At 34.4% G+C, this 10,934-nt stretch overlaps 1 protein-coding gene across 9 annotated transcripts in view; it reads left to right on the forward strand.

The window, feature by feature from the left end:
* Positions 1 to 9,590, forward strand: part of QKI (QKI, KH domain containing RNA binding) — a 145,896-nt gene extending 136,306 nt beyond the window's left edge. For 4 of the 9 annotated variants that reach the window (XM_059469368.1, XM_059469369.1, XM_059469367.1 and 1 more), the window contains 2 exons: positions 1,625 to 1,699; positions 6,421 to 9,590. In XM_059469368.1, the coding sequence (XP_059325351.1) occupies positions 1,625 to 1,699; positions 6,421 to 6,437 (92 nt within the window). In that variant the 3' untranslated portion in view covers positions 6,438 to 9,590. Of the gene's footprint in view, positions 1 to 854; positions 5,835 to 6,420 lie in introns of those variants that run through there. The other 5 variants (XM_059469371.1, XM_059469370.1, XR_009418173.1 and 2 more) reach the window with 4 other exon arrangements.
* The last annotated feature ends 1,344 nt before the right edge of the window (positions 9,591 to 10,934 follow it).

Raw genomic sequence — 10,934 nt, forward strand, 5'->3', positions numbered from 1 at the left:
TCCACATTATCCACAGTAAAAAAGAAAATGTTTCTCAGGCTTCTGTCTTGCAGGATTAGTGAATCAATAACAAAAATTCTAGTAGGACAAAAGTATGCAGTATGTCTGTCAGCTTATGGTTGTTGTCAGTTAACCCATTGCCAAGATTCTGCAAGCATATGATAGCACTATTGTTTATTAATTTCCCACAAACATGTAAATATTTTTCTTAGCTCCTCTACCCTCAGTAGAGTCCAGTTGTGGTACATGTGGGGTAAAGTCACAAAGAGTTCATCAAAGTAGCTGTTAGTGGTTAGTGCAAGCCCCTCTCCTGAATTCAGTTAATAGCGAGTAAAGAAATACAGCATTCCAGAGTAAAGTTTATTACAATGCAGACAACTTGGATTCTCGCAGGATTTTCTATAAAGAGATATGAGAGAAAAATTAAAATTATTTCTATAATGGCGTCTGAAGCTACTGTATACTCTCAGGCCCAACTGCGTGAGGTGTATTGCCCAAAACAGACCTCATCAGAAAATGTTATTTAAAGAAGGAAAAGGGAGCAGGGGAAAAAAACCCACACTCCCCTTTAGCTGCCTAGAATCTGTAACTCTTAATACATCTCCTCTATTATCTGAGCAATTGTATGGAGTTAATTGCAATAAATCTGGATTTCGTTGAGTTTTATTTTGTTATATGCTCGTTCTATTTAATAGTATTTTGTCCATTTGTGTGGTGGACCTTTAAGATGTTTTAAAATAATTCTGTTAAAAATGGCGGAGAAGTGCATCCCTGTCAGTATTTTTGGGGATGTTAGTGTTGAGATCAAATTTTAGTTGGTGACTAACTTTCAATTCCCTTCCTTTTATCTTCAGGTATGGCTTTCCCAACGAAAGGCTAAGAATTCAAGAACGGTCTTAACTGATCCTTCATCAGATCTGAATTTTAACAAATGCTTAGTTTTCAGCAGCCTTGAAAAAAGCTTGGCCTAGCAGTCAGTGACTTACTTGCACTTTTTTGCACATAGATTTAAAATAAAATAGTGCTATTAATTTGGATTAGGTCCTATTATTACAGAGTAGCTGTAATTTTTGAGTGTATAGTAGTATACTGACTGCTAAGTGTTCTATATAGTGTTTGCTTTACTAATCACCTAATTCATTGCAGTTCATACTTATTGACTTAAAGTTTAAAATCACAATCTGTAGGCTTGAAGAATTGCTTTAAAACTTTTTTTTGTGGTAGAACTGGAAGTGATCTTAAGGTTAGCAAATAATTGTCAGTATTAAAGATGGCATTATTTAAAATAGTCCTGCTGCAAGAAAGGCACTTCAGTGAATATGTGACTAGTAAAGCTTAAATGTGCTTGGGTCTAATAGATTTCATGAAATACTGTAATTTTGGGATTGTAAATGAATGGATTAAACAGGTTAAGGCCAGGATGTTTAAAATAAATGCAATATTAATCTGCACAGATAAACTTCTTTTTAAGATTAAGATTTGAAACTACTGTGCCTTAACTTGTTGCTTTTCTTAAAATGAACTTTTGTAGTTAATGATCATTTAAATCCATTTTGATAAACCTGCTGTTAATGTTTTCTGTGAATGTTTTCTAACTTTGTCTTGGTAATTGCAATTTAACTAGGTGCGGTGGCTACTAAAGTTCGAAGGCACGATATGCGTGTCCATCCTTACCAAAGGATTGTGACCGCAGACCGAGGTTAGTTTAGTTCTGCAGTTCTTGTTTGTAAGAAGTGCTTTGAGTGTACATGAGATTTGCAACACCACAGCTGGTTAACCAAATACCCAGTCTTGACCCACTCATGATTTTTGTCAAAAACCTGGACAGTTAATATTTTAAAGCTTCGAGAATGCTTGCGGTTTTTAAAAAAAATTTCTAAACTTGGCCTTCCCAGCTCAATTAAATATATATAATTTGATATATTTAACAGAAATTCTATAACTGATTGAGTTTTAAAAATGAAACATCCATCTGCATCAGGAAACGCTATGAAATCAGTGCTGCAATAATTAATTTGGTTGTGTTCCCCTCTTCCCCCCTTGTCCCCGGTTCATTCTTTTAATTGGCGTGGAAATATCAGATTGGTGTTGCAAAACAAAATGAATGGATGGTTGCTTAATGAGAAAGAAGTAAAGGAATAAATGCCTCCTGTCTGTGTTTGGAGAAATCTGAAGATTTAGATTCCTTTTATTTTTCCAATAAACTTTTGAGCCACTGTACTGTATATTATGAGGAGGATGCATGTTCTCAGATACCTAACTGAATTCAGAAAGGTAAGGGCTGTGAAGATAACTTCAAAAGTTGTTTGAGTTTGAATTAGTATGGATAGGGGAAGGGAGGGTGCTTTGGTTGTTCTGTTTTTTGTTTGGTTTTGGGTTTTTTTTCCAAAATCTATTTCTTGGTATTTGCCTTTTGCTGCTAAAATGTGTAACCTGAAGGAGAAACAACTTTTGAAGACCTGTTGATGAGATGACATCCAATATTTGGGCATCTCTCTTTAACCCTTGAATGGAAAGTAAATCTTCATTTTTCTCCTGTTACTCAAGTGTCATGCCTTTGGACCCCTGAATGAAGTGTTTAAGCTAAGTGAGAAAACTGATATTTTCGGTTTATTGACATTGACTAGGAAGCAGTGTGGGGGATGAATTCTTATCCCATCCCATCCCTGCTGATTCACTGTGGTTTTCAGCAAGTCATTTAATCTCTGTGTATGGTTTCCCATTGGTCAAATAAGGATAATAATACTTCCCTACCTCACAGGGGTGTTGTGGGGGTTCTTGTTTTGTACAGGGCTTTGAGGATGCAAAGCATTTTGTGCCAAGTATTATTATTCTGCTCTCATCCAAATCAGTCTTAGGCAGATTTCCATTATATTGTAATATTCAAAAGCCAAATTCTAGTGACAGATCTGACATCTCCTAACATTGACCACACTTCTCACAACCTTCCATAAATTAACTACAAGAGGGAATACAGATTCTGGTCAATGCAGTAAATGGGGCCCTCCTGGATATTTGGTATATTTATGCAACATTTTTACCTTTGATATAATCTTAGGCTTTACAGAAAGCATAAAGTGATACAGGACACTATTTTAGTTTTCTGTAAGATTGTTTTCTATCACTGCCCACTACTTGCAGCCCATTGGCTTGTTCTCATTTCTTGAGAACTCTTCAATGGGGCAACAGAATATATTCAGTTAAATGTCACAGCCTATGTTTCAAAAAATAAAAAAGAGTAAAAAAGAAAATAGGTTTTAATATTTCCTTTTTTTAATTTTTCTATCTCATTCAGGAAAAATTGGTGATAAGGATTTGGTTGTCTTTGAAAATTTGACCTGATGTTGCAAAAAACAGTTTTTTGCTAATGATGCTTCATGATCTGCAATGATAGTTTCAGATGACAGATATGGCTACCTTTTTAGCAATTAGATATTTACCTGAGACAACTAGTAAATACACTGATAAAGTGGGGATAGGGGTGTTTTCATGGAGAAAATGCCATTTTGTAGTTTATCATTGTAATATTTGCTCAACATGGTTGTTAAATATTTTTGGAAGGGCCTAGATGTTTCATCTGGGTCACTTTAAAGTTATTTAAATTAGTTATTGGCATAAATTCACCCTCTTTTAAAATGCAGCCATTTTGTGATAAACCAGCATTCATTTCTAACAATTTTGGAAACCCACTGTCTTAAGTAGATAAACAAATACTTGTCTTTTTCCTGTGGAATAAATCATGCATACCTCTCTCTTAGGAGAACCATGCTGATATTTCAGGAAAACATTATCTTAAAGTCTTATCTAAATAATCCCAATTAATTTTACAACTGACCTCCATTGTATTTTGAATTTTAAATCCTAGATTATCCCTGCATGTATCTAAAAGTCTCACACAAAAGGTTTTGGTGACAACTTTGTTCAGCATTAAATTTTTTTTAATGTACTAAATTTATATTGTAGAATTAAAATACTGTCAGTATTTGCAATATTCACCTATTTGGCTGTTCTGTCACCAGGATATTTCTGTAGCCATGGCCACAAAAAGCAATGTCAGCAAACCGAAATACTTTTTTTTTCAATGTGGAATTTTTTTCTTACGTAGTTAAGTGTCACTAAATCTATCTTTGCATTCATTGGGTCTAAAGTTGGTGTTTTTTGTTTTGTTTTTTTTTTAATTCTAAATTGACTCTCAGATGATTTTGTAGTACTACTGCATTCACTTTTTATGTCGTTTTTATTCTTTGCATAATTTTGATTTTTTTGTTGGGTTTGGGTTGTTTTTCCAGAGATAAGCACTGCATTTAAAGCAAGAATCCCCAAATGTGTAAATGTTTTACAACTAAGCATGTAGAATTGGTGAAGGGTTGGAAAATATAGCTCATTTTAACTCAGAATAAACCCCCAGTTTATAAGTAATACAAAATTGAATTTGATTCATATAACAGAGAGACTGACTGATTTAATTGTAATAAACTGTAAATGGTGTTGCACAGTTGACAAACCTGTGTGTACTGTAGAAGGCCAGAGACTTGGCAGAGGATGTATCACAGGTGTCCTGGTATTTTTTTAAAGGTAGCTTGCTTTGATTTTAAACTCCACAAGAAATATTAATGCTGAGAATTTTCTCAAATGTTTTATCCAAACCAATTTTCACATAATTTATATATAAATTTTAATACCTTTTAATCAAATTTGTAATGAGTATCAAAATGCTTTAAGAGTCTGTTTCTAGTATACCTGTAAAGTGGTAAGATTGTGCCACATAAAATATTTATTTTTATTTTTTCTTCTTTTTGAAACAGCTGTTATAATTTAAACAAATCCCACTTAGCATGATTCTGAAAAAAAATCAGGGAGCGTTTGGTCTCATTTATGTTACAGTAGTAATTTTTTTGTAGTGTTATGAACTGTATCCTAAATGATAGGCCACTTCTATTATGTGAAAGTAAATGAACCCACAAGAAAGATTGTTTAATCGATGGTATCTGTGAATATTACACCAACTGGACTTCATTTATGTAATGGCACAAATCTGACTTTGCACTGAATACCTTTCTCACTTTCATCTCCTCTGCCTTAGTCAAAATGGCAACAGTACAGAAACTTTTATCAACCTCAGAATTTATTAGCTCTAATTAAGCTGTTGAATGAGTCTTAAAAAAAAATAAAAAAAATTATACTACTGTTAAGTGGACCAAGTTTGGTGAAGGAGAATGCGAGAGAATGATTAAAGAAGGAATAGCTCAAGAACATTGGGAATGATAACTTTCCACTTGAGAACTTTTTTATGTTTTACTGTAATTTGTTTGTGGTTTTGGGTTTTATTTTTTTGTTCGTTTTGTTGTTTTTTTCTTTTTTCCTTTTTTTTGCAAAAGAAAATAGTATTTACAGGTGGCTTCTTTTAAAATATAAAAATATAAAGCAGGAATGTATATGAAATGTCAGATTTTATTGTATTTGCAGAGTATTAGCTTTGAAAATGAATAAAGAGAGCTGTTTGTAGTTTTAAAATGCCTTATTAGTATCAATTAGATATTTTCTCTATTTTTTCATGTACTTAGAGCTTTTTAAGTATAGACTTTAAAATGGCAGGACTTCTACAGTGTTTACATGCAAGTGCATTTTATAAGTGTCCTATATGTGTAAAATAGTATTTCGAACAGGAAAATGCTAGCTATAGTAGCAGGCTGAGCGTTTTCCTGGTTTCCACGATGATGCCTACGTTGCTAGACTACAGTTTATAGTACTGCTTTGTATCATGAGGCCAAGAAATTCCATGTTGTTTGTAAATAGAATAAATGAAAGGCAATAAAAAATTTATTGAACAAAAACCCTTTGTTTGGCCCATAGTTTGTTGAACCAAATTGTTTCTCTAAGTCCAGAATTCCTTAGATGACTCCATTCTTTTAACAACCAGTTATTAATAATCACATCCATCATTAATAGTTGCTTTAATGCTTGCACCTGGGGAGGTACTAATGCTTAATAGCAGTCAGATACTGATGCTGTGCACTGACTGTTGTTCCAGAAATCTTCTACCAATTCAGAAACTGTTCATCGTTTTTTGTTTTCCAATTTTCCTTCATCGACTGCTACTAACCATTAGTCGTTAGTCATATTTTATCTCTATTTCTCCTGTTAACCGGTTTTGTGGGAGTGGGCTTCTCCTTCACGTGTCCAAATCATGATGGAGGGCTGTCATGATTTTATTGCATTCTGTAGATGGTGTCGATCAGTATGTCAGAATTAAACATGCTTGTTTTTTTTATTAGTTGTGATTAGTTTTCATGTTGTCATTAAGCCGTCACTAGCTGGAACTAATCTCTTCTCTATCTTTTCTTTCTTTTTTTTTGTTTTTGTTTTTTTTTTATTTTTATTTTTTTATTTTTTTTATTATTTTTGTTTCTAACCACCCAGCCGCCACCGGCAACTAACCTATGACCTTCTGACCTCTGAACTCTTCACCCAATGATGACCTGACCATGCCTGCCTGCTGATCAGTTAACTGGTAAACGCCTTTGCTTGCCTGTCTTCAGTGCAGCGAGCTGGGGCACTTGTCCGTTCGTCTTACCATCTAACAAAACAGACAAAGAAATTGTTGTCCTCCAACTCCGCTTTTTGTTGTTCTCCTGTTTGGGTGAAAGTGGTTCTAGAACCTGCACTGAATAGTAGTAAAGCAATAAGGTCCAACTCATCCCTCCGCACTGATCATCCTCTAGTGTCCCGCCCCAAGCGAACGGTAAGGAGGCCTCGCACAAGATGGAGACAGATGTCCCTTAACTACCCGATGACAGAGGCAGTTACTGTGAGAGACTTCTAGGAATATTTTTTTCTTCTCAGAAAAAAAAAAAAAGAAAAAAAAAAGAAAAAAAAAAAGTCAAAGCTCTCTCTGAATGTACTGTGTGATGATGCATCATGCATGAACCTTTGGTCAGGGATGTCATTGGGGAAGGGATTCCAAAAAGTATTCAAAATTTGATATGCTGTTTAGTCACTACCAGTGCCCTCAAAGGGCAGATGTTGCAGCCTTTTTTCTATTGCCTGCCAAATTGGACATTTTAAAGAAAAGTGTGCCATGAAATGCAGATTACGATGACTTTTCAGAACTACATTAATGCAGAGAACAAAACAGCAACACTATTAAAGCGAAATACAAGTTTAAATTGTTTTAACCATATTTTAATCTCCTTGGAAGATTACATGAGAACAAGGTACATGCATTATGTGTCACATTACTGGGCAAACTGTTCAAATATTTTTTTTAAACCTCCCTGTATAGAAAAAATTTCATTAAGGATGTAAAAGCCATGCTTGCCTATTTGCTGTATACATGTAATGAAATGTAGATAAAGTGTAGTGCATTGAAACAAAATGAACAAAAAAGTAGATACTTTTACTATACAAGGGTGCTGGTGCAGAAAAAAAATATATTTTTGGAAATGTAGCATTTTATACTTTCAAGTGTTATAAAAAAAGAAAAAAAGAACAAAGAAACCCTTTATTTCATTAAATGATTTTTTCTGGTGGTTGTCAAGAAACAAAAGACCAAAAGAGCCTTTTAGTCTTTCTTTTTTATTTTTTAAGTATTGGAATAAGTCTAAAGAAAAGGAAGTGCCTTATTTTCTTCATGGTCATTTAGTCAAATGTCTTGTATAATCAGCTTCTCCCTCAGACAAGTTACTGCATGCCACTCAGTCGCCCAGTATGTGAAAGAAGCTGTGAGGGAAGACAAATGATGAGTTGACCATATTAATTACCTGATTTTTGCCATACTAGTGTGATGTGACTTTGCCAAAATCTCATTAAGTCAAGTATTTGCTAAGTTTTCATCAAACCAGCCCATTATTATTTCAGCCACTCTGCTTTTTAAATCATAGCAAATGCCGTACTTGTGCAACGTAAACCAAAGGGTTCTGTGATACAGACTGTCTCATGCTAAAGGAGATTATTAGCTGACAAATGTTTGTAGAGCTGGAAGTTATGTCATTTTTGTTCAGGGATAGAGAGGAATTTTCTTGATTCTGGTTGAAATAAATATTACATCAACTGTAGTAGGCTTCGGCATCACCCAGAAAATGGATGTTCTGCAGATAATGAAACTGAAAGTGCTTAGTGAGTTTTCAGTCAGTGACTGAGCGCATCCCCAGTTTCCAGGAACAGCTCCTGCAGTGGCAAACAGCATGGAAGTTGCTTTACTTTTCAGCTCGTCTTTGACTATTGTTAGATCTGGCCCATTGGCTTTTCTCGAACAGATAAGCAGGAGAGGGACTTCAGCCATTTGATGTCCAGCTATACCTTATTTTTAACCCTTGTTTCCACATGAGGTTCAAATAGCTGGGCAATTGCAAGAGCTGAAGCTGTTGAACGCACAGTATTTAATTCTGAGAACATTAAGTGTTACATTGTGGGGCTCAGTACTAAACTTGGCAAATATCAGGTGATAATTTTACTCCCCTCTTGTCAACTTATTCTCCTCCTGCAAATCTTCACAGCTTCCAAATGAAAGGTCAATAGTAAGCTAAGAGGGCTTACATTTTTAAGCACCTGCATGGTGACCTCATCTAACATCTTGTCTCACCTGGAAATAATTATCAGTTTATTTACTATGCAATAGACATTCATCCTTTCGTATTCAGCTAGATTTTTGTTTATTGTGCCACCAGCTTTGTCTTCCTGTTACACATACAGTTGTGTTGATTTTATTTACAGTATATGCTGTGCCATTTTGATTTTATTTTGGTTGGTTGAATAAACTTGCGACACTCGAACATTTGAAGAGAGATTTGCTAAAACAGTACCAGTATTTGATCCAGTTTCATCTCAACTATGATAAAACCTGGACATTTTAGACATTTATCAAAGGTCTTTTTTTGGGGGGGGAGGGGAAGTGTATGGAATAGATGTGTGACATGTGAAAGTAATGTTTGCTCTGAACAAACTTCTGAAAACTTAGTTGACAAAATTTTGGATCAGCTTAAAAAAAAGCATGACTTTTGAAATCTCTGAATGCCTTGGTTCTCAGTATTATCATTCTTTAATGACTTTTTCTTTATTAAAATAAGTAGTTTTAAGACTTCTTTCTGACAGTATTATGTAATTTTTTTAGAGTGGGTAGATGGGAGTGTCGCTTGTATGTAACCGTACAGATGACATGTATTTGTCTATTCTTTATTATCTTAGTAGTTTCATGCTATGTATGTACCATAACCAACCTATTGCCTATGAGAAACATGTAAGATAATGTATTTACAGCCATTGTTACAAGTTTATAATGTATTTTTCTATCTTGTTTTATATGTATGTTATATAACATTCAAAAGAATTTTTTTCCTGATTGAGAAAAAAGGATACAAAATGCAAAACCCACAATTTTGATAACTGAAAAATTGCCAATTGTTTTGCAGTACTTTATTATATTGGGAGTGTTGTCTTTCTTGGGCTTTTAGTTAGCTACTGGATGAATACATTAGACATATTTGGGTTTTAGTTGGGTTTTTACATAGCTTGCATTTTAATTCTTTGGTTCTTTGCTGTTTCTATTAACCCATAGCATTATTTTAATAAATGTTATAATACCAACCTACTAACTCTGGATTATGTCTGTTTATTAACCATTATATGTTTAATTAAAATAAACAAATAAAGACGGAAGAATGTAAAGTCGAGTTACTGGACTAACCCTGAAGAACGTGACCACAGATAACACAACGTGACTTGTTTTTATGTTGTTTGTCAGCTGACATTCTGCACACTACTATTAAGTTGGCTTTGGTCATTCTGGCCTTTTACCTTGGGGAATAGGTGCCAGTAGAAATGGGAACAAAGTAGCATTTTTGAGGCATTCTTCTTGTAGAGTCTTGCCACTTGCCTTTCAGCATCTGCATTACTAATTCCACACTTTCTTTTTCTTTCTCTAAAATAATTATTGCTGGCTCACAGCAAAAGAGCAAAAGATGCCAGTGTATTGGTAAATTGTGATGGTGTACAGAAACCAGTTTGATTCTTTGTTGAACCATTCAGAGGTTGCAGTTAATCGCACAGTAATTTGTGATATGTTGGTTTTGGCACCTGATTCACTGTTGCATCACGTGATGTTTCTAAGCACAAAATATTTCTGGAGAGAATTGCTGTACATTGAAACACAAAACCTGGGGGTTTCCTTTGGCAAAAGTGCCTTATTTATACCATGCTGTTTTAAGTAACTTTATTTTTGGTACTTCTGCTGAAGTCTGTCAGTATTGCCTAGCTCAGGGGAGTACAACTTCTGTAAGCCAAAGGTCAGACTGGATCTTTTCCTAGTGACTGCAGAAGGAACAAAAATACACCTTTCACTAAATTACCAAGCAACATCCATTTCAAATTCCAGAGCTCACTTTATGTGATCTTTATCCCTGTGGATGACTAGAGCAACATGAATGCAGGGAATTGAAATGGTGAAAATGCTGTTTTGAATGTTCATCTATGCAAATATTTTTACAGATATGCTTCCCCTTTCTTAGAACTACACTGTCTGAGGCTCCTTTACATCTCCCAGGTAGTTCTAGATTTGTAACCTTGAGTGGGCAGTAATTATCACTAATGTTGAGGGAAATCCTCAATGCAGATAACTTCAGATGTCAGCAGTTTTCTTCCTGAAAGTCCATTTTTTTCCTGTAGATAGTAAAATTTCAGATGAGGAATCTGAATCTGTTCAAATTCCTCCTTTAATTTATGACTTTTCAAACTATTTATCTTGAAATACATGCAATATAAAACTATAGAGTTCTCACAGTATTGCTAGTAATTAAAATTTTATGCATCTTTATGGAGAAAAATAGTTAGCTTTGATGACATTTGTTAGTTTTCTAATGGCATGTAGTTCTTTGTTTTACAAAAGTTTTAGGTAGAGATGAAATACTAGTTCATTTTGAATAGTTTCACTTGTGCAGAAT

The sequence above is a fragment of the Ammospiza nelsoni genome, chromosome 3 (genome assembly GCF_027579445.1).
Source record: "Ammospiza nelsoni isolate bAmmNel1 chromosome 3, bAmmNel1.pri, whole genome shotgun sequence".
Lineage (NCBI taxonomy): Eukaryota > Metazoa > Chordata > Aves > Passeriformes > Passerellidae > Ammospiza > Ammospiza nelsoni.